Source organism: Protopterus annectens, chromosome 11.part0 (genome assembly GCF_019279795.1).
Source record: "Protopterus annectens isolate FY-2018-M chromosome 11.part0, PAN1.0, whole genome shotgun sequence".
Taxonomy (NCBI): Eukaryota; Metazoa; Chordata; order Ceratodontiformes; family Protopteridae; genus Protopterus; species Protopterus annectens.
The window spans coordinates 115,353,029-115,378,326 of record NC_056745.1 but is presented as its reverse complement, the minus strand read 5'-3'; the positions used below and the strand labels follow the sequence as shown (position 1 = coordinate 115,378,326).

The following is a 25,298-nucleotide window of genomic DNA, read 5'->3' as shown; positions in this document are numbered from 1 at the left end:
GGTTTGTTTCTCATTAAAGGGAAATTAGCTAGGCTTAAAATAGTCCACAAGGACAGCTAGCCTAGCATTTACCTATGAATCTATGAGTAATGGCCCTAAAGGCATTTTAAGCCTAGTTATTCATGCCCCAATTTTCCCAATTATCAATGCTCAAGGACTAGAATGGCTTTGCTATATACCTGCGCCTTAGGGGATCTACAGGTTGCCCCTATCCATAAAAGACACAGGTGACAAGTCAGGGGTGAATTTGAGATTTCCCATCCATTGGTCCAAATGGCATTTGAATAGGCTTAGGAAAGAACTCTGCTTCACGTGGGGAATCTGTTCCGTTGAAAGGGTAATCTCTGAGACACATACCTGTCCCTCCAACATGTCTTGCTTTTTGTCACAGACGAGGTTTAGATCTTTAGATTGGGTAATTCTAGTGCTGTTTGTTTTGCAAATGTGTAACGATCCATCAGGGCTGGATCGCAGAATGCCTTGTAGGTTAGGCATATATTGCCCTTCAGTAATCTGTAGTAGACTGACTACAGGGACAGGGCTTTGAGGCAGAATTCATTTTAACTCCAGGGTCACATCATCTTAGATAAATGTCCAATCTCTAACTTGGCAAAATTATGACTATTAATTTTCTCTGGGATATAATGACAAATAGCAAAATATAAATGTTTCCGTCTGTAATTTTACATTTTTATTGATATGTACTACTATAAAAACTGAAGAATTTATTTTGTTCCATGGTTTAGAGGGATGTATTCATTTATTCACTAATTAATTTCCTTCTGGTCTTCCTTACTTCGGTGGTGTTTACTGGATTAGCCCTGCTGGCCATTGCTCTTTTTTTGACTGGACCTTGGGCACAAATATTGTACAAATCACGGTTATCAGAATGCTCTGCTCAGTTTGGCAGAGGTGGACAGCTTGGCTGCATTGTTATTCAGAGACAAACATAATCAGCATGCTTATGAATGCCATTAAAGGCCTTCTGAGGATATTTAGATTGTATGCACTGTGCAGTTTTAACCACTGCTGTCAGGCATTATATTCAGTCCACTGCAGCGACATGGCACTGAGCAGTGAAACTAGATTAGGCTGACTTAAGGACACTGCCTTCCCTGACGAAATGAACGAATGCAGTGCAGTTAATAGCCATATGCATGTTTAGCAAAAGTTGTATTATATGCGCATCTTTGAATCACTGTACTGGGCAACATCTCTATTAACAAGGATAGCCATGACATAGAGGCCTAATCTACATAGGTAACACCTACAACATCATCGCCTGCTTGTGCATTACTACACAGTTGAGCAGCAAGATTTTAGGAATCATATATTATTTATATACCACCAAAGACCATGCAAGACAGCCTTACATCATATGCAAATATTTACGAATTCTGTCATTAGTATAAACATTTATTAGCCAATGATCAGTGTATATTGCACAAATCAACCAACATAACATAACAGAAACATTTAGCAAGCAAAGACGCATATTTACAAAGCTATGGACAAGACTGCATTGTGAACTCAATATACAAATCAGAAGCAATGTAAAGTAAGATTGAAAAAAGAATAGGTTAGAAGAGATACATAGTGAAAAACTAAAATATGCAATAGGAAATGTTTTCAGGTAAGATGCACAAAATATCTGTTATGTTGTAGAAGAGTATCTAGGTAATTACATTCACCAGTATGAATTATTTATGAAAGTAGAAGAAATGGTAAACTAAATTAATTTCTGTTTGGCATTAGGGGATATGTACATAAAGGTGAGCTTGAAGGGAAAGTAATGTAACTTGTACAACTGCTGTTTAAAATTGTGCCCTGTCATTGACCTAGCCACCCTGAGTTCATTAATAGGACCTGCCATCGATGGGTGGAAGAAGAGTGATAGGTGTCAGCTCACTAACCTTTGGGTAGAGAGGTGGAGGTCCATCAGGACAACCATGAGGTCTATACTTGATTATGCAATGCATTGCTCCACAGTACCAAAGACAACAAACACAGAAGTACACTTGCAATGCATCACAAGCACCAATGCGAACATTACAGAAGTGGCAGCGGAGATTAGGAACACAGCACAAGTATTGATGCAAACATTAAAGTGATAGCACAGGAGAGCAGGTACAAAGCACAAGTGCTAATGCAAACGTTACAGCAATGTCAGGGGAGAGTAGGTACACAGCGCAAGCACTAATGCAAAAGTTACAGCAATGGCAGGGGAGAGTAGGTACACAGCGCAAGCACTAATGCAAACATTACAACAATGGCAGGGGAGAGTAGGCACACACCACATGCACTAATGAAAATGCTAAAGTGATGGCAGGAGAGAGCAGGTACACAGCACAAGCACTAATGTGAACATTACAGCTATGACAAGGGAGGGTAGGTACACAGCACAAGCACTAATGCAAACGTTACAGCAATGTCAGGGGAGAGTAGGTACACAGCACAAGCACTAATGCAAAAGTTACAGTGATGTCAGGGGAGAGTAGGTGCGCAGCACAAGCACTAATGCAAACACTGCAGTAGTGACAGAGGAGAGCAGGTACACAGCACAAGCACTAATGTGAACATTACAGCTATGACAAGGGAGGGTAGGTACACAGCACAAGCACTAATGCAAACGTTACAGCAATGTCAGGGGAGAGTAGGTACACAGCACAAGCACTAATGCAAAAGTTACAGTGATGTCAGGGGAGAGTAGGTGCACAGCACAAGCACTAATGCAAACATTGCAGCAGTGACAGAGGAGAGTAGGTGCACAGCACAAGCATTAATGCAAACTTTACAGTGATGGCAGAGGAGAGGAGGAACACAGAACAAGCACTAATGCAAATGTTACAGTAATGTTAGCGGAGGGTAGGTACATAGCACAAACGCTAATGCAAATGTTATAATGATGTCAGAAGAGAGGAGGTACACAGCACATGCACTAATGCAAATGTTACAGCAATGGCAGTGGAGAGTTGGTACATGCACAAGCACTAATGCAAATGTTCAAGTGATGGTAACTACACACCACAAGCAGTAATGCAAATGGTAACAGCAATGGCAAAGGAGAGTAGGTACACAGCCCATGCATTGATGCGAACATTACAGTTATGGTGGGGGAGGGTAGGTACACAGCACAAGCACTAATGCTGGAGTCACAACCATGACTGGGGAGAACAGGTGAAAAAATACACACACAAAAATATCCTCAAATACTGTTTTCATACATGTGCTAAATAATACTTCTCAGTCATAACTGCCTAGTATATTACTAAATTAATCTTAATTAGATTTGAGATTTGCCAAAAATACAGACCTGTGAGTCACCATGATTTTTTAAATTTAAGACAAACTTTTAACAGCATCATTGTCCAGCCTTATAGTGGGAATATCATTTCTATGGAACAACATGGGCTTTTGTAAGTTCTTGGTCTAAAATATTATTGTACCCTTTTGGTTTCCTTAATCTCCTGTCCATACTGTTATTAATGAAGGCTATTAAGCATCCCCACAACCCTGAATTGGGTAATTTAGGTATTGAAAAAGGATGGATAGTTGTATGAAAATCTGTTTGTATTGCAAGATCTGTGCAACAACAACATTATTTAAACAGTGGTTTGTCCCATCAATGTCTCCTTAGTTGAGGTTTCCAAGTAACACTGTTGAAGTGAAACCATTTATTGTACTAGGAACTCCTTCTGATGATTGGTCATCATGGTAGGGGTGCAACAGCAGCCCATAAAGTCACATATAACTGTAGCACTGATAAATGCTCTAGATTTTGTACAGGTTCTAGCCTGAAGTTGACATTATCTCTTATGAAGATTTAAACAATACCTCCTCTGTCACGGGGTCTGCACCAGCGATAGACACTATCCCCATAATCTGTAGAGCAGCACAAATATCCTTGAACCACGTTTCTGTGATAACAGTGTCAGTGTTCCCCAGGAAGACGTGATTCGGGCTTGTCCACATTTTATTCAGTTTTCTAACAATTAATAGTGACACCTTCATCTTGTTTTGTTGGTATTTGATTCTGATTATCTTAGTTCTACAGGAATCTAGATTTTGCATTAATTAGACTGCATAGGTGTGGTAAATTCTTCATATTCTATTTATTTATTATTTGAATTTCTTTAACTGGGGTAAACCAGTGATGGACCAATTTCAGTCTCAGGTGGGAGTTGAAAAATAACAAGAAACAAAGAATACAAACAAAACATATAATGTAAGAGAACACATTGAAGGTAATAAAAATGAACCAAATAAATGTGAGCAGAAAATGTAAAATGTTATGCGTGTACTTATACCCACGGAGGAGAGAGAAACCACCAACCACTGGTCAAAGATTTACACAACTCCTTCCAACTGGTCAGACACTGAATATCATTTCTTTGGCAACACGTTCACAGCTAGTTATTACATGATTAACTACACTCCCTCCAAACCCTCCTCACACTCAAGAATATAGACATCTGTGCAGTTACTGAGATATGATTTAAAGTGACATAAAGTACCCCAGGAAAGCAAGGTTTCAGGCCCTTCCACACCTTTAAACCAGTAGCTGTACAGACAAGGGCTGAAAGATGTTTCTCAGTATACATCCATAGCAAGTGTTCCACTAGGTTGGTCAAACAGAATGACATGCTGAAGTTCTTCCAGGTATACATCACTATAGGAAAAATCCTATACCATATACTAGCTAGCTACAGGTCACCCTCCATGTCCCAAAAATCTCACAATGCATACTTGGACCTACTAGAGACACTTACATCCAACCTAACACCTTACTCATGGGAGACTTTACCCCTTTATAGACTGGCAATCCTACATGGCCTCAAATCTACAGGCACAGAGATTCCAGGACTTTTTAAATACAAATACCACTGGCCAAGTAGTAAATACAGCCGCTAGAACCTCCTGGATTTTGTGCTTGCAAATGTGGAAGAACAGTACACCCCTACTGCAAAAAAAGTCTCTTCTTCCTGTAAGGTCCGACTATAAAGCTGTTTCCTCCGAAATCAAAATCAACTCTATAATCCCATTAAAACCAGTAACAGTTAGGAACTATTCCAAGACAAATTACCTTACTAAGTGATGGTTGTCAAAATTCAATGCCACTCCAAACCCAGAGAACACAGCAGCCAATACTGTGATTGGAGTTGGCTTAATGGTTAAGGTGTTTACCTCATACCTCATAAACACAAGGTACAGGGTTTGATTCTTAGTTTTTGGAAAATGTGGCTAGGTTTACAATGTCCTGCAAGGGCAGATAGCCTAGTACTATCCTTTGAACAAATTGCTTTCAGAAACTCTGTACAATAATGTCAATGGCTGCAGAGAAGCTGATGTACCTACCAGAAGTAAGCCCATGACTATCCACAGAAACAAACTATCCTGGTGGAATACCACATTAAACAAAATATCTAACATAAGGAAAAAAACTGTGGCAAAAATCAGGAAGGGTAATTCCTGTAAAGATAGACACTCTCTCATCAAAGTAAATAGGCAACTAAGAGGGCTAATTAGGTCAAACAAAGCCAATTTTGAGGTTAAGATAGCCTGCCAAATAAAAGAAAACCATAAGGCTTTCTACAGCTATGTCAGAAACCTCAAAGGCACAGACAGCTATGTGCTGAACAGGTGGTTAATGGTGCCACATTCATTGAGCTTGGCAATATAGTGAACCTGACAAATTCAGTTCCAAGTTTACCCCAACCATCCCCTCAAAAATACCCTCAAACATAACCCCTCCAACTAGGGAGTATGTACATTTGCACTCAACTAAAAGCAAGAACATGGCCTCACTGACCCCAATAACATCCAAGGAGGCCTCCTGAATAGTCTAAAATATGAGTTATCAGGACCCCTGGCATCATTATTTAACAACAGTCTTAAACAGGCTCTGTGCCACATAAATAGAGGACTGAGATGATCATCCCCCTTCATAAGGAAGGAACTTCAACAGATCCTGGAAACTACAGACCCATCAGTTGGACTTGTCTTAATTATACAGCCATGGAAATTATCAACAAGGACATAGGAGACCTCTAGACACTGGATTTATCCCAGTTTGGCTTTGTTAGAGGAAGGTCATGCTTACTGAATCTGGTGGACTTCTTTGAAAAGATCAGTAAGGCAATGTGTGAGGGGAAAACAGATCATACTGCTTGCCTAGATCTGGCTAAAGCATTTGATAAAATACCCTACTCAGGCATTGTCAACAAACATGTGCAACTAGGTATAAACCCATTTCTAACATGCTCGATAGCTAGATGGCTCACTGATAGGACCCAGGAAGTGTCAAGCTATTGCTTCACTGCGTGAAATACCCCTCCTCATTTAGAATGTGAAGGCTACCTTCCTTAAGACTCTATATTATATGACTAGTAATGTTGTTTCTTTAAAGTTTTTTGGGTGGATTGAATAAGTTTAGATTAAGCGCCAAGTTATAGCTGCAAAGTCTACAAATCCATAACCAACTACTCAACAAAATACGACATAAGATGAATTGCAAACCCACAGTTCTAAGAAGCTGTAAACCAACTAATCTAGATTGTAAACCGATTTTATTTAATGAATAATTAAGTCAGAAAGTCAACAAACTTAAGTTAATAAAAAACATAAGACAGCAAACACTTTTTGGTCGAAGCTAAACTTATCAAACAAGTGAGATGACAGTTCCTCTCTCTGCAGCTCAGCTCAGAAATGGTGTCAGTGCAATGTAACATCTGAATAAAGTCCTGATGAAAAGTTTAGGTATACTTAGTTATACTTTCTTTCACAAATATGGCTCAGTACAACATTTATTTTTCTGTGCAGCATGGTATATTTGCCTTTCTGGCTCATTGTTTTGTGCTGCAAACTCCTTCTTATAGCTATAAGTCAGTGCACCATATCTTTTTGTTGCTGCATTAATTGCTAAATAAAATATCAAAGTATTTTTTCCTGAAGAATTTTAAAAATACATATTTATTTGCATAAGTATTTGCTCCACACAAATTCAAATATTATATAAATTCAGTTATCTACATGCAATGGAATGCATCTGATTTATTTGTGTTTCAAAGTATCTAGATAAATAGGGTCCATACTGTTTAGATCATTTAAATCTGTGGAGTAATTACGAAATATTATATGGTTTAAGATTCTAATGGTGTACCTATCAGGAGCCACACTCTTTATCTGTAATAGTTCCAAGGCCAGTTTACCTCAGGGCAAGGCAGATTTCCTCCTTGCTAGGAACTCTGTCAATTACTGTGTGGCATAGCTCTCAAATGTACATATTTTTGCAGAATGATCAGATTTTTGCCTCATAATTTTGGTCTGTTTATCATAAAGTTGAGGTTTTCTAACACATTGTTGGTAAATCATTGAGGGTTGAAGTTAGAAAATAATGACAGACATTTGAGTTTCAAGCTTCATACCCTTCAGAAAATTCATGCTAACGCAAAATCTGTTTTTCTATCAATTTTCTAAGTTTTTAAGAGTAATATTAAAAATTGTCCCTTTTTAGGCCTTTGTCCCCCCCTTTATTTAGGGCTTTGTCCAGATTTTTTGCTCTAAGAGTTTGTGCAGCTTGACTATACATTACTGAATTAGTGAAAGCTTTACGTTACCTGCTCCTCTCGTTTAGACTTCTGTCATATGCACAAGTGACCCGAGAGCATATGCACGGCAAAACTAAAGAAAAAAAAATACCAGCTATTGGTTTGTATTTTAATTCCTGAAAATGGTATTTAATTTTTAATTAAGTTAAACATCATACACAAGATGCTACTACTCATGATGGAGTGCTATTGGCCACTAGTTTGTATGTAATGCAATAACTTTGCTACAAATAAATGGGCATATTTAAAATAATCCAATGGGTTATGGAGCAGTGATAACAGTGTGATGTTACTCTGATGTCTTAAGTCTGCTGTGATGAGGAGTCAGCAATAAATGCTGACATTTTACACTAAGTCAATGCAGAGACAAGTATCCTTGTTTCTTTTGTAAAAGAACAACACACCATCTTTTATCATGTTTTACCATCTTTTACACTCACAGTATTCATTCACCATTTCACATACTGCCACTTTGACCAAACATGCACAACAATTCCTGCTTTATTTATCTTGCATTCTTATACAACCTTTTCAGCAGATCATTTCTTCTAAGGAAGCCAGTTCCTGTATTCAGGTTGATGAAAATGTTTTTAACAGCAGGATTTTCATCTGTGGTATAAAGGGGCCACAAAGCCACCTAAACCTAAAATGCTACATGCAATATTTTTGTTTAACTAATGCATGACCATCCTTGAAAGAGTCTACTTAGTTACCAAGATGGAATAGATAAATAATCAAGCACATACAAAGGGAGTCATTTGAGTCAAAGAACTGTCCTTTTCATTTCATGAGTCTTTAAATGCATTTAACTGAAAAGGTGACTTACCACAACGAGTTAGTATGAACAGGTTACCAAAATCCAGGAATACTTCCAAGAAGTATAATCTTAACCTAAGGTATAATAATTTAATTAACTGAATCAGAATATTTAGTTGGAAAACTGTAGTAGGTACAGTCTCCAGTAACAAAGATAAGTTAACATAAACCTTTGATAATGCACTTATAATATCTGTTTCAGTGTTTATTTGGGAAGGACTTTTCTAGCCAGACCATTTGCGGGAATCAGATTTCATCAAGAGATGATTTCCCAAGCTTCGTTCATACAAACTGCGTTAGTCATGTGACTGCAGTGAGCTAACTGACTTGAACTGTAATAATGCGGACTGTAATGCTGGTGGTCTACTGTGATAAACAACAGATAGCTATATAAATCTGATTGCACCACGTTAAACTATGCCAACTGAATAACAAAATTTATTTTTCCTCTTTCCATTATGCAGGACTCCAAAGGAAAGAGCATATCCATCACAAGTGCAGCAATTGAGAGAAAATATCAAGAAAATAAACGTGGCTCATATCAATTTACAATTAGTCAAAATTCTTACAAGATTTCTTTTAGAGGTGTATTTTTATTTATATTTAAAGTTATATTTCATTGTGTTACATGAGCTGTAAACTTTACTTTAAATATATGACACTTTTTTTTCCTGCAGAAATGGTTCAGATCAACTTGCAATCTGGCACAAAAAGAAAAGTCAGACGTCGCCCAGCTTTCACCCTGCCAAAGACTGATGGCAATGGGTAGGTAATTATTAGTGGCTAACACAGAGCAATTAACAGGCCAAAAAGAGATCTTGAAGAGTTCACTGATAGCATTATTTATTAGGTGTTAAACACAGGGGAGGGGAGGTCCAGTATATCACTTTGATTTGTAGTGGTACAGTATTTTTGCAGCTACTGACCAAGCTGGGCTCTGACCTTTAGGAAATCAGAAGACAATTTTCCATCAGGCTCAGACTTAGGCTAAGTTCAAAACTGAAACAAAATGATAACACTCAGAATTAAACAAAATGTATTATAAGGCCAATCAAAGCCAGATTTCTTCAGCTCATTCAATGGAAAGCTGTTATTTCCTGGTCAGATGGGGTAATTTCACAGCAGTCTGTTGGAGCATCACATTTGTCACTTCTCCTTCAGCTTTGTTTTTTCTTGAGCTGATTGTGGTAATTGGGGTTAGGGGTTGCAGGAAGCAGAGTGATTGAGAGAGAACGCTGAGGGTCTTTGAAGGAGGCTAAGACTTTGTATCTAAATGAATGATGCCGCTCATTTTGGGAAAACAAACTGTTTATTGTACCAGCTATTTGAGATGGCTTCCAATAGCTGGCCTTCATTTTGACCATGCAATATCCTAAAACAGAATCCCAAAAGTCATTAGACAAAGCATAGTTTTGTTTTCTGGATGTGTTAAGATTTTTCTTTCATTTACAGAAAATTTCAAGTTACTCATCTAGAATTCTTAAGGACTGCTGTGAGTGTTTCTCTGATATAGATCCCAGTTGGGGAACATTCTGTGTGAAGTTTTCACTGGGATTTCCAGTTTGTTCCCCCATCCCAAAGACAAGTGGCTTGTTATTCTAGGGATATAATTCTCACTTTGGGTGTAAAAGGTCCTAGGTTCATATTCCAGATAAGCCCAGTGTTATTTTGAGAAAAATGACACCCAGGCTAATTGCTCCATTGATAAGACCCCCCCCCCCAAGACTTGATCCAGTAGTCAGGGATCTGGAAACATATGCAGACAATCATTATACTCAGTGATGGGTCTGTTCTTTTACTGAGGAAAGTCTTAACCATCTACAGCTGATCCACTGGTTTAGATATGAGACTGTATAACATGGCATTTCACAATGTAGCTAGCCAAATTACCAAATTATACAGAAGAATGATGACCCTCCTCGAGTATCAAATAAATCATACCGGAGGTCATAGGGGTCCAGATGGACAGATGATGAGTCAGTAAGCAAAGGAGAGTAGTGCTGAAATTGAATCCATCCTCAATCTTGATGAGTACACTTATGAGGTGGATGCTGTTTTTCACAAAATCTCACCAAGACGACACTGATATATAGACTGTGTTTTATATAGCATGTATCATTGACAGAAGTAGGTCAAAAATTAAAAAAGATAGCTGGGTGCACAAGACCCAGCATAAAAAATTGGCCAATCTTGGTAGGCGCACTGGTGCCAGCACTGGAAAAAATGACAGTGTAGGATCCTCAATATACAGAAACATTCCTACAATGGAGCCAGGCCAGGCCCAGGGGGAGGATGGCCCCCTGTTGTAGAAGAAAGTAAGAGTCCAGAAATACCACAAAAACAGGCCAAAGAAGAGCCATAAAGACAATAAAACGGACTATAGAGAATAAGAAAGAAATTATGTATTGCTACTATTATGCAAAAAGGCCCAAATTTCCAGACAGAAGATACACAAAAAGATTAAGAGAGAAATTACAGGAAAGAAAAATACTTCCACTAGAAAAACTGTCAGAAGTTTCAAGTAAAAATTTGTGTTCATTAATACAACATATTTGTCAAAAACATTATATAGACCAAGAAACTCTGATCTGTTTGGAAAAAGAAGCATCCGAGGAAGTGTAAAAATATAAACTACAAAACCTAGAGATTTTTGAAAAGTATAAAAAAAGAAATATGGTCATGGGAAAGAAAAAAAGATTTGATATGGTGCAATATATATGCAAAGTTGAAAGCCAAATTAATCAATACAAAAAATGCAGCCACAAAGATATTCAAATAGAAATACAGGAAAAGCATCCAGATATGAAAAATTTCACAATAAAAAATAACATCACAAGAAGGGAATGTAGGAAAGAAGATTAGTAAAGTAGAAGTTAAAAAAATAGAAGCTGAAGTTATGAAATGCCTGTGAAGTGAAGGATTTGGTGTACAGGTTCTAACACAGGTTACATCACAGCATGATGGAACAAGTCCCTAAAGTAAGGAAAACAGGAAGCTCAGGAGACATCTGAAGAAGAAATATGAACATGGGAAAGAAAAAAGATTTAATATGGTGTAATATTTATGCAAAGGAGAAAGCAAAACTAATCAATACAAAAAGAGCAGCACCAAAGATATTTAAAGAAAAATACAGGCAAAGGAATCTGGACATGGAAGACTTTATAATACTAAAAAAAAAAAAAATAAGACAAAGAGGAAAAGTAGAAAAGACGATTAGTAATGGAGAAGTTAAACAGAAACTGAGGTTATGGAGTACCTGCAAAGTGAAGGATTCAATGTAGAAAATCTAACTCAGAAAGCACCATAGCAGGCTACAGCAATAGGTATCCAGATTGAGGAGAAATCAGTTAAACGGGAAGCAACTTGTCAGTTGCCATATGAAGATACTTTGGAGCCTTTCACAGGAAACCAGTATAAACATTCATTTCAAGCTGGACAGCAAAGGAAGGAACAGGAAGCAGTGGCAACTCTGATGCAGTCAATGTTGAGGAGTGATAGGTCAGTGAGTAAAAAAAAAAAAAAAAACTTTGCTAAAATCTCCCTGTGTTCTGCTTAAGTGTAACAAAAAAAAATTACACTTGCTTGCTGCCTTTCCTGTAACTAGTGTAGTCCAGATACATATTTGATATATCCAGGACTGTTTGTAAGTTTCTGAGCCCCCCCCCCCCCAGGCCTGTCTGTTATGGAGGGAAGCCTGCTAGCTTACCGGTGGGAGTGGTAAGCACTAGGTAACCTATCTACCACATAAGGAGTGGTTCTGGCCCAGAAATTGTAGTTATTGGCCGTTTGGGCAGTTTTTCCATTTCTCTCAACTTTGATTTAAAAGCCCGCATTCGCACTTGTTTCCACCCATTCCTGTAACTAGTCTAGTCCAGATACAGATTTGCTGTATCCAGTACTGTTTGTAAGCTCCTGAGTCTCCCAAAGGCTTTCTGTGTTGGAGGGAAGCCTTCTAGCTTATTAGTGAAAGTGGTAAGCACTAGGTAACCTATCTACCACATAAGGAGTGGTTTCTGGCCCAGAAATTGTAGTTATTGGCGGTTTGGGCAATTTTTCCATCACTCTCAACTTTCTGATTTAAAAGCCGCATTTGCACTTGTTTCTTTCCTGTAACTAGTCTACTTCAGATACAGATTCTTGGTTTTAGCACATGAATTTGCTTATTCGTTCTCAGCACTTGATCAGAACTTGTTGTAAGCACTAAGTAAGCTACAAATTACTACAGCAATTAACCTTCCTCATTACCTAGAGCAAAACAGTTTTTGTATTTACTTTCCTCACTTGCTTAGAGAAAAACAGCTTTTGTACTCACTTTCCTCACTTGTCTAGAGGAAAATAGTTTTTTATTCAGGCATGTCCAAGGGTCAGCTCCCAGTGTTCTCTCCCGTCTATCTGATGAAGCTGGGCATCTTGGGACAATGTAGCAACTGCGTCATGTACACAGACAACCCTCTCCTCCTACCACCCAACACTACAACCTGTGAGAGATGCTCTTATTCAGCCAAACTGGAGGTAAAGCTGTCTCCATCCAAGACTGAACTTTACAGTCAAGAGGAGAAGGTAAACACTTGCACCACACCACACTCATCACATAGTCCCACTAAACCTACACCACCAAAATCCACATATAGAAACACAAAAACATTAATGGAGGCTCTCAGTAATAATCTGCTCAAGCAACAGAGACCTCCAAAGCATAAACGCAATCAACCTCCACCTCCCAACACAACCCAAATGACACACAGCCCACAGACTCAGTGTGCCACTCAACTATAGCCCATAAGGCAAAACAACATACCCAACACACTAATCATAGGTGACGCTATAATCAGGCACACAGATGTCCCACTCACAAGGCTAAACAAGGAGAAGGTTACTGTCAGCTACCTGTCAGATGCCAGGATCTGCCACATAAACCATGCATTCAGGTCACTCCACAACAAATACAAATATGACTCTGTCATTGTCCATGTTGGTGTGAATGACCTGAGACGTACCTCCCTGGACTACATGAAAAGAGACATGGAAGAGCTCTCTGATCTTGTAGCTCAGTCAGGTATGACCCTAGCCCTAAGTAGCATCCTGCCATCACCCAGAATGATACTGCAGTACAAGGCCAAAATGATTGACTTCAATAGTTGGCTAAGCTTCTGGTGTCATTCTAAGGGGATCCAGTATCTGTCTGCCTGGGACGACATGGTCGATAGACCACAATTTTTGCCAGCGATGGCCTGCACCTGCCACCCCTGGGATTCTGGATACTGGCAAAAGCCACCCCTATAGTGCCTTTTTTAGGCAAGGTTCAAATGACAAATTCACCACCATAACAGGAACAGGCAAGCAAAAACTGAAGGTAATGCTACTTAATGCTAGAAGTCTAAATCTCAAAATGCACTCCCTCGAGGCACTCCTTAAAATGGAGAACATCGACATCTGTGCAGTGACTGAGACCTGGTGCAAGGCTCCAGAGTGCACCCCTGCATTACCAGGCTATAACTCATACCACACTTTTCGGCCATCTAACCTGGATCAGAACACGAAAGGCAGAGGTGTGTCCATATTCATTAAGGATATCCACACCTCCAGGCTAGTTGCTCAGTATAATGCAGCTATGGTTATCCAAGTGCAACTAACTCTGGGCAAAACTGCAATCCAAATTGTAGCTTGCTACAGATTCCCCACCATGCCCCAGGATTTCCACTCCTCTTTTCTTGATATACTGGAAAATATTTGGGTTCAACCAAACATACTAATAATGGGTGATTTCAACTACCCCACCAGTAACAGGAAAACTACTCATGTACCAACTCCTTCACTCAAAGCTTTCTGGAATTCATAAATTTGAATGCCCTGGATCAATGTATCCACACCCCCATCAGGGGCAACAATATCCTAGACCTAGTCATTACCAACATGAGTGACCGGTGTTCCACACCTGAAGTCAACTCCTCGTTGGTCAGATCCGACCATAAGCTAATCACCCTAGATATCCACATCCTACCCCCACCCCCCATTAAGGAAACCATGGTAAAAAAATTTCTCCAAAGCCAACTTCATGCTTCTTAAGACAAAAGTGGTGAACTTCATGACACCCATGCAGATGGACAATACACTTACACAAGTGCATGGAGCATGCTAACCCAAACAGAACCAAGACGCTATCCTCCAAAAAAAAGGAAGCCAGTCTGGTGGTCCCCTGCCGTAAACAAACTCTACAACAAAAGGAAGAAATTGTTGCAAAAGAGAGTAAAATCCCATGAGTGGAGGACCTCCATGGTCAGCCTCAGTAAAAAGCTAAGATCCCTTATAAGATACTCCAAAGCTAGCTATGAAAACAAAATCGCCACTGATTCTAAGGACAACCACACAGCATTCTGTAGCTATGTCAGGAATCTCAATGGCAACACCCAGATCTGCTCTGAGTTACAGCACAACGGCACAAAAATTACAGAACCAACTGATATTGCCACCATCCTGGCAGATAGGTTCAGTGCTAACTTTACCCCCCTCTCACCCCCTAAAGGGCCCATATCTATACAGGAAGAATGCAGAGTCCCTGTAATCACAGCTATGCAGGTAAAAGCTGCACTCTCTAAAGCCAAAAACACAGCATCCATGGGACCAGACAACATCCCAGGCTGTGTTTTACACAAACTTCAGAATGAACTGGCTCCCCAACTAAGCACCATGTTCAATCATAGCCTCATATCAGCCTTTGTGTCCACTGAATGGCGCACAGTAACAGTTATCCCACGCTACAAAGAGGGAGCCACCACTGATCCCGGGAATTATTTCTCTATTAGCCTGATGAGCCTGGTCTGTAAAGCCATGGAATCTATCATCATGGAACTCATAAACAAAGACATTGGTAACCTCCAAATTCTGGACCCCACCCAGTTCGGGTTTGTGAAAGGCAGATCATGCCTCCTGAACCTGATCGACTTCCTTGAGGCAGTCACCAAAGCTGTAGACGAGGGTTAGGTGGTTCACACAGCCTATCTTGACCTCGCCAAGGCTTTCAACACCAATCCCCCATTCTGAAATTATAGATAAACTCACTAAACTAGGTATAAATACTTACATCACAAGATGGGTTGCCAACTGGCTCACTGACAGAACCCACACTGTAAAAGTTGCAGACTCCAAATCTGACTTCAAACCAGTGACAAGTGGAGTACCACAGGGTTCAGTCCTGGGACCTCTCCTGTTTGGTATCTACTTCTCTGAAGTACAAGCTAACAAGGAAGTTCTTTGGCTAACAAAGTTCGCAGATGACTGCAAACTAGGAGCCATAGTTGAGTCCCCAAATGATGTGGACATCCTACAGAAGAGCCTCACTGAGACAGATGCCTGGTGTCAGAGCCATGGCCTCAAGCTCAATGCCAAAAAGTGCATTGTCATCACCTTTGGTAAAAACTCTGTACCCATGAACTACCACATAGACGGCAGTCTACTTAATGCCGAGTCTGTGATAAGAGACCTTGGGACCCAGGTGGACAGTAGTCTCTCCTTTGATAATCACATTGCCACATTAGTCAGGAAGTCCTTCTACGTGGCACACCTCATCACAAAAGGGTTCTCATCCAGGAAAAAAGAGGTCATTGTTCCTCTCTACTCGACACTCATTAGACCCATTATATAGTACAATGCCCCTTTTGGAATGTACCTCACAAGACATCTGCAGCAGCTGGAAAGGCCACAGAAGTACCTCACAAAGTGGATTACTGGCCTCAAACAAATGCCCTACACTACGCCTCAAAAAACTCCAGCTTTACTCTGTAGCATATCGCCTATTCCGAGGTGATCTCTGCCTAACATATAAAGCTATGTCAAACCCAGAGCTGTTGGACATGCTACACCTTAAGAAACCCCAATCTCTCCAAGCTACATGCTCTAGGGACCTAAACCTTGTCACCACAATAAACAGGACATGCTGGAGGGATAGATTCCTGTCCCAGAGACTTCCCATACTCTGGAATAGGTTACGCATCTATGTCAAGCAAAGTTCTTCATTAGCACTCTTCAAGAAAAATCTTGATGAGTGGATGGGAAATAGGAAATACACCCCGGGGATCACTTCTGTGTCTCTGCTTGATGGTGGCACAGGAAAATAACTTTCTTGGGTGGCGTAAGCCAGGGAACCTTGTTGGCTAGGCTTACGTAGGCCCTTGGGCTGATAGCCTAGTACCTACCTATGAACCTATGAACCTGTGTCAAAACAGACTATTTCCAAGTGGTTGTCTAAGACTATTACATTTTGTTATACTCACCATAACAAAACTTTTCTAGGCAGGGTCAAGGTGTACACTACCAGGGCCTAGGATTCATCTATGGCTTTTTGGAAAGGGTTGGATTCTAGAAATATTCTAGAAGCTGCAACTTGGTCCTCTGCACATACTTTTACAAAGCATTATAAGCTTGATTCCTTCTGTAGCTCTAGATGAAGTTTTGCTAGAACCATTCTCCATGGGTTCCTGGACCATTTTCCTTCCTCCTACCAAATGTAATCTACCCATATAGCTAAAGCTACTGCACCAGTAATCAATATGAAGAACGCAGTACAGTTATGTTAAGATGAACTTACCATAACAGTTGATGTTTGAATGATCACTACCACAGTAGCTGCTCCCTCAATCTGTCCCCTTGTTTTTTGGTGTATTTTTATGCCAGGGTGTAGACATTTATATATATTGTGTTGTGCCTAGCATTGTTCTTTCAAGGCTCAGCATCCCTCTCTCAGCCTACAGGAAAGGTCTGAAGGACTTTGCACCCAAAATTGTCTTTTAGTCAGTTCAGCTCGAGTTCTTTGACAGTTTATGCATGTGGAAGTTGCCCTGAAGCTTTGGAAGCTGGCCAGCTGTTGCATCTTTGGCAGGATATGACCCATATAGCAAAGGCTACTGCAGCAGTGATTATTCGAATATCTACTGTTATGGTAGGTTCAACTTACACAACAGTACTATGCTAGTATGACATCACTCGTGTAACATCTGTTGCTAAACATATACAGACCTAGAAGTTCCAAACTTTGACTGCAGTCATTTCATTTCAGGCTGCTGAGTCACTGGATGAAAATTCTTTAAGTATAATCATGAATTTTTATAATATCATCCTCTGTGGGATACAAATGCTACAGCCATATTCATGTTTGAACCACACAATGTCTTTCAACAAAGGTAAATATGAGTTCCCTAGTTTAATAAATATTAGTATTTCAGTAAACCAAATTCTGAATTGGTCAATGTTTGCATATAGTATCCGTATAAACCATAATGTTACCAACATCAACTGGAATACTATTAACTCTGAAGCCCCGTCCCACACAATCAACCTGTGCAACTTCTCCCAACTAATACAATCTCCAAACAGACCAAATAAAGATGGTATCTCTGGTACCATCATTGACTGGTTCCTAACAACTCACCCAAACCTTATCACCAAAGCTGGAACATTACCTGATTCTCTCAGCAATCACCTACCAGCCTTCGCTGACCATCTCCCATCTCCACTACATAAACAACACCACTACATCCAAACCCGCAGCCTCTCCCTTTCAACCCTCTAACTTTCTACAAATGCTTAAAGCATACTGACTGGTCCCCTCTAAAAACCCTTCCTCTAGATGATGCTGTTTCCTGCTTTAACCACTCATTCCTAACCCTTCTCAATTAGCAAGCCCCCTCCCTCAAACCAAATGCATCATTACCAAACCCTGCCCATGGTTATCAAAAGATACTAAACTAGCCTTGCACCAAAGGGACAAAAATGGAAACAATATCAAAAACATAAAAACTCCTAACACCCTCCTAGAGTATAAGCAACTATGAAACTCCACAAAAAACTAATAACTAAAGACCGCAAAGCCCAGTTCTCCAAACTCTAGACCTTGCACTCAACAAATCCAAAAAAATTCTGGTACTCCATCTCATCCATGCTGCATCCTGGCAACAAAGAAAATCCCTGCCCTCAGACACCAACCTCTCCAACCTTGAAACAGCCAGCCAGTTCAACTCATTCTTCATAGACTACATAACTAAACTATCATCACTATTTAAAGTTGTATTACATTAAAAGCATAAATAAATGTCTACTTAGTGTAGACAGGGTGTCAAACATAAAAAAGTTTTCAAAAAAGAAACATGGACTTGATAAAAGTAACCAAGAATGTCTTAGTGAAGATTCATGTACCTAATCAAGTGTAAATACTGTTTGTTTCCCTTAAAATACATTTTAGCAAACAACTTTTCATAGGGTAAAACAAAACTCATACAGAATCTTGTGATTAAAAAGAAAAGAAAATGAAGTAATGCTTGCAACTAAGTATATACAAATATAATATCCATTCCTTAACAGAAAAGGTAGTAAGGAGTACACATCTCTAATGCATAATGAAGAATCAATGAATAAATAAACAATGCAACTCAACTAGGAGTCTGCAATAACTGGAATTTCAAAGGCGTTTCTAATAAAAGAAATGTTATTTCTAATGTTAAATAACCGAATATGTTTATTTCTGTGTTAAAAATCTAACACAGAAATTGCTTGTCATTTCAACGCCAACAGAATGCAACGACAGTATATGAAAAATAATTTTTTTTTTTTTTTTTAAATGTTCCTTGAGCAATGGGTAAAGCACCAAGCTGCGATGAGAACACTTTCTAAGCTTTTAGTATACACAGTTGTAGCAGCCAAAACAAGTCAAAATGCAGCTGTTTCAGAAAAAATATGGCAAGGCATTGCGTGGAAGACACGTCTAAATCAAAACAAACAAACCCCCGGATTCACAAGATGGTACTTCATTCAAGAACCATGCAGGTGCTAAGCATGCGAAAAAGGCGGATAGCCAAACAAATGAAAAATCAGTTCACAATTGTGCCCATGAATACGGCACATTGTTCTGCAAATGAGTTTATACTGTGTACGAAAAAGGTAATAAATAAAGTAGCAGAAGACAAAAGAAAGAAAGAAAGAAACGCAACACCTAAGTAAATCCACAGCTGTTGGTGTTCAATGACATTGACAATAGGTAAACATAGCACATCAAAATACCATGGGTCTAAACATTAAGATCTCATTGTTGCTTACGCAAAAAGGTGTATGTGTCTAGAAGTAAGCAAAAATCAAGTCAGACCACAATGCAGAACCTGACAAAAATAAAACATACAAATCCTGAACGAAACTATGCAAAATGAAAATACAAATAAAAATAATAAAATAAAATAAGGTATGGGTCAAAGTACAGCGAAGCGCTGCAGAGGTCAGAAAACTAATGTTTCTCAAGTTAAACATTTGTGAATTAAGGTTTAAAAACAGACTTGAGGTTTAAGTAATGATGAAAGAAGTCTTATCTTAGCAGGTTTCTTAACTTTAAAACACAAGTCAAAGAAGTAACCGTTCAACCCTGGTGACGTGTAAGAGTTCATTTTAAGTTGCCAAATGAGTTCCTTTTTTTCCTAATAACAATTGTTGGGGTCCTCCTCTTTCATCTGTAAGTACCTGGTCTATAACTTTAAAAAGGAAAGTGTGAGAAGGGTTGTTATTACAATGTCTTGCAAGGGCGTTAGTCTTGCTCTTCTTCCTAATGTGGCGGTGTTCGTAAATTCTCTCTTTAAGTTTTCTGTCAGTCTTCCCTATATAAAAGGCAGGGCATGACTGGCACACAGCTAAATACACCACTGATTTTGAGTTACAATTGTAACGACCCTTTGCTTTAAACAGACGTTGCTTCACTATACATGTGGACCCTGTAGATATAAATTTACAATAGTTGCATGTCTCACATTTGTATGTGCCTTCAGTTCTAGTATGCTTTATTGAAGGTCTTTCCATAATGTTTTTGAGGTTTCTGCCCTTTCTAAAAATGATAACAGGTTTGTCCCCTATTTTCTCCGTGAGTTCTTTTCAAAAGATAACAACTGCCAATTCTTTCTAAGTACATTGCTAATATATTTAGCTTCTAATGAAAAAGAAGTAATGAAACTTTTTTTATTGTACTTCTCTTGGGAAAAAGTGGTTTGACCCATGCTAGAAGAGTGGACACCAAGAATCTGATATGTGACTTCATCTGACTCTGCCAGGTTCACGTTGGTTTGTTTCAAAGTGAGAATGGGATTGAAAGAACCCAAACCCCTTTTCCTACAAACTTCTCCTATTGTGTCATTCACCAGTGATTCGGGGTACCCACAACTCATAAACATGCATTTCAACAAGGTGCATTCCTCGTTGAAGGCGGAGTCTTCAGTAGTCATTCTTGCCGCTCTAACTGGTTGGCCCTTTAAAACAGATTTTTTCTGGTGTAGCGGGTGGCAACTAGAAAAATGTAACATAGTGTTAGAGTGAGTGGGTTTCCTGTAGGTTTTAGCAACATAACCCCTGTGGATGTCGTCTCTCTTCAATTCAACATCCAAATAGTTAATGGTGTCTTCACCAAAGGTAAATGTGAATTTCAAAAATGGAGTGCTGTTATTTAAAACCTCAACAAAGTTGCTTGCATCCCCTACGTTACCTTGAAACATAATGAAAATGTCATCCAAAAACCTGTTATATAGTTTGACTTTCTGAAAACTGTTGTCCTTAAATACATAGTCGTGTTCCCACTGGGCCAGTACTAAATTGGCGTAGCTGGCTCCACAAGGGGAACCCATAGCTACACCAATTATTTGTTTATGTATGCCCTCATTAAATCCAACATAATTATTGTTCAGGATCACGTCTAATAGTTCTTGAATTAGACGGATCTCATCACTCTCCGCTCCATGTGCTATTAGGTTTCTGGTGACATATTCAATCCCTATGTCGTGGGGTATGGAGAAGTAAAGGTCGACTACATCTATTGTAAGAAAATGAATGTTGTCACAGTATTCAAATTTGTCTACATTTTCTAAAAAAGCCCAGGAGTCCTTAACTATTTGTAACTCTTGGGACATATACTTCTTTAATAACTCATCAACGAACTTGGCACAAGCATAAGTAATAGAAGACCTAGCATTGACTAAAGCCCTCATAGGGGGGTTTTGAAGGTTTTTATGAATCTTGGGTAAACCAAAATAAGTTAGGTGACTTGTAGACATTGTAATAACAACCCTTCTCACGCTTTCCTTTTTAAAGTTATAGACCAGGTACTTACAGATGAAAGAGGAGGACCCCAACAATTGTTATTAGAAAAAAGGAACTCATTTGGCAACTTAAAATGAACTCTTACACGTCACCAGGGTTGAACGAAGTTACTTCTTTGACTTGTGTTTTAAAGTTAAGAAACCTGCTAAGATAAGACTTCTTTCATCATTACTTAAACCTCAAGTCTGTTTTTAAACCTTAATTCACAAATGTTTAACTTGAGAAACATTACTTTTCTGACCTCTGCAGCGCTGTACTTTGACCCATACCTTATTTTATTTTATTATTTTTATTTGTATTTTCATTTTGCATAGTTTCGTTCAGGATTTGTATGTTTTATTTTTGTCAGGTTCTGCATTGTGGTCTGACTTGATTTTTGCTTACTTCTAGACACATACACCTTTTTGCGTAAGCAACAATGAGATCTTAATGTTTAGACCCATGGTATTTTGATGTGCTATGTTTACCTATTGTCAATGTCATTGAACACCAACAGCTGTGGATTTACTTAGGTGTTGCGTTTCTTTCTTTCTTTTGTCTTCTGCTACTTTATTTATTACCTTTTTCGCACACAGTATAAACTCATTTGCAGAACAATGTGCCGTATTCATGGGCACAATTGTGAACTGATTTTTCATTTGTTTGGCTATCCACCTTTTTCGCATGCTTAGCACCTGCATGGTTCTTGAATGAAGTACCATCTTGTGAATCCGGCGGTTTGTTTGTTTTGATTTAGACGTGTCTTCCACGCAATGCCTTGCCATATTTTTTCTGAAACAGCTGCATTTTGACTTGTTTTGGCTGCTACAACTGTGCATACTAAAAGCTTAGAAAGTGTTCTCATCGCAGCTTGGTGCTTTACCCATTGCTCAAGAAACATTTAAAAAAAATATATATATATTTTTCATATACTGTCGTTGCATTCTGTTGGCGTTGAAATGACAAGCAATTTCTGTGTTAGATTTTTAACACAGAAATAAACATATTCAGTTATTTAACATTAGAAATAACATTTCTTTTATTAGAAACGCCTTTGAAATTCCGGTTATTGCAGACTCCTAGTTGAGTTGCACTGTTTATTTATTCATTGATTCTTCATTATGCATTAGAGATGTGTACTCCTTACTACCTTTTCTGTTAAGGAATGGATATTATATTTGTATATACTTAGTTGCAAGCATTACTTCATTTTATTTTATTTTTAATCACAAGATTCTGTATGAGTTTTGTTTTACCCTATGAAAAGTTGTTTGCTAAAATGTATTTTAAGGGAAACAAACAGTATTTACACTTGATTAGGTTCATGAATCTTCACTAAGACATTCTTGGTTACTTTTATCAAGTTCATGTTTCTTTTTTGAAAACTTTTTTATGTTTGACATCCTGTCTACACTAAGTAGACATTTATTTATGCTTTTAATGTAATACAACTTTAAATGTGAATGTATGTCAGTGGGTTCAATTAAGGCAGCTGTTTGTAATTTTGTAACACACTCCCCTTTTAATAGGTACATTCTTAGACAAGCATTTCAACTTCAACTAATGTAGTTGCAATGGTGTTACGACAGGCCTCTTTCCCTTTAATTTCACCAAAGCTTTTGGGTTTCTAATACCATGACAGGAATAGACTCATTCCTAAGTCAAAGTATGATTAAAGTTCATGAAATTAGTATTGTTTTAATCTTTGATGTCATCCAAAACTGCTCTTCACAGCACCCGCAATCTGCCCAGTAATGACTCCTTCTGCAGTTCAAATGAAGTTACATGCATTGGTAACATCTAAATATGATTCTAGATTCTTTTTTATAAGACCCTTTGTTCCTACTACTCTATTAATATTGGAACTGTCTGGGTATCCTTCTTCCACATTGTTCTCATTTCTGCCTGAAAATCCTGGTATTTTATGACTTTGTATCTCTTAGTACACAAGATACTGTACTCAGTGGGTAGTCACTGGGTTTAGCGATTTCAAAGATCAATGCTACTTTTGTCTTCTTTCCATGGACCACTATATTTGGTTTTCTTGCTTCTGTCTTTTGAACTGTTGGTAATGGGTGATCCCATGTGATGTAGACATCATCATGTTCTATGATGATTTGTGGCTCATGTTTCCAGTGTTTTTCAGCTACTTCAGTATTATAATGTTTGCACAATCCCCAGTGCAACAGTCTTGCCACATTATTATGCCTTTCATTATATAGTCCTTCTGGCATTAGTATATCACAACCAGCAACAAGGTGTGCAACTGTTTCCAACTCTGTTTTACAAAACCTACATTTGTCTGTTTTTCCCACGTATTCAATGAACTTTCTAAACCAGTGTGCATGTAGCCCACTATTTTGGGCCGCCAATATTAACCTTTTGTCTTTTGGTTTGAATTGGCCTCTCTAGGAGTTCCAAGTTTTCTATACTTGCAACTATATTTATGCATTTTTCATATTTCTTGCCTTCTCATCTGAGCCTTCATTTCATATAATTTCTTTTGTTTTTTGGCATATTCAGTTGCTGCCTGATTTTTATCTACTTCTGGTTTGATTTCAATTCCCACTTGACGCCAATATGCTTTTGCTAGACTAAGAAGGAAAGTCATCTTAGATTTATTTTCCTCGTATTTCAAAACTTTGACTATATTTGGGTATTGTGAGGTCAACAGATATGTATGCAGTCCCACAATTGCACATCTATGCAAAAAATCAGTTTTAAGCCCATACCTCCTTTGGAACAGGGAATATATAATCTTGGTATGCACTGTTTTTTATAAATAATTTGATAAGCATGAAGCATCCTTCTTGTTTTCCTGTCTACTCTATCCAACACCTTTTGGAGCCAGTCATTCATTCCAAAATTGTAAGTTAGGACAGGAAGAGCAAATTGGTTTATAGCTTCAGTTTTGTTCCTAGATGTCAACACTTTTTGGGATTAATTTAAGTCTTCTAAAATATTCATTACTAAGCTTTATTCACATTTGTTCATGTTTTATTGTTGATCCTTCATCGGTTTCTAAATATGTATACACTCCCTCTTGCTTAAGTTCTTTTATATCACATTCCTGTCCCAAACTGATGTTTTTTGGTGCTGCAGCTTTCCTGCTTTAAAGGTTGCTTTTGCACATTTATCAAGACCAAATGTCATTCTTATATCATCTGAAAAACTTTTGACTACTTGCAGTTGTGTTTTCAGTTCCTCATCTGATGAGCTATACAGTTTTAAATCACCGACAAAAAGAAGATGAGAAGTCTTTACACTTTGTTGCTTTCTGGGAGCCAAAGTATTGCCATGACCTAATATATTAAGCAGACAGCTTAATGTGTTAAGGGTAAGGCAAAAGACCAACAGTGACAGAGTCACCCCGAAATATCCCCCTTGGATATTTATCCCTGGAATAATAATTTGTCCTTTATCATGGATCAACTGCAAAGCAGTTTGCCACTGTTTCATGGTTGCTGTGATATAATTTATCAGTGTAGGGTGTATCTTATACATTTTTAAGCACTCTTTTTTTGCATGAATGTGGGATACTGGCAAATCTTTTTTTTTGTACTCAATCCATGTCATACTTAAATTTTATTTTTTTATTTTTATTTTATTTTACATTTGTTGACCGGGCTAGTCCAGCTGGATAATTTCCATTTTCAGTGGAGGCCCGGGGAGAAAAGCTCCACAGATTTAAAACAAAGGTTATACAAATTGAAGATTTACTATGAGATCCTTTGACAGACATTGAGTTACCGTGGATAGTTATTAGTCTAGATCAAGAAA

The 25,298-nt window shown here is 38.5% G+C and overlaps 1 protein-coding gene across 2 annotated transcripts in view; it reads left to right on the top strand.

The window, feature by feature from the left end:
• Positions 1 to 25,298, top strand: part of LOC122815197 — a 366,575-nt gene that overhangs the window by 246,125 nt on the left and 95,152 nt on the right. For both annotated transcript variants that reach the window (XM_044087491.1, XM_044087490.1), the window contains exons 6-7: positions 8,888 to 9,008; positions 9,101 to 9,188. In XM_044087491.1, the coding sequence (XP_043943426.1) occupies positions 8,888 to 9,008; positions 9,101 to 9,188 (209 nt within the window). The remainder of the gene's footprint in view (positions 1 to 8,887; positions 9,009 to 9,100; positions 9,189 to 25,298) is intronic.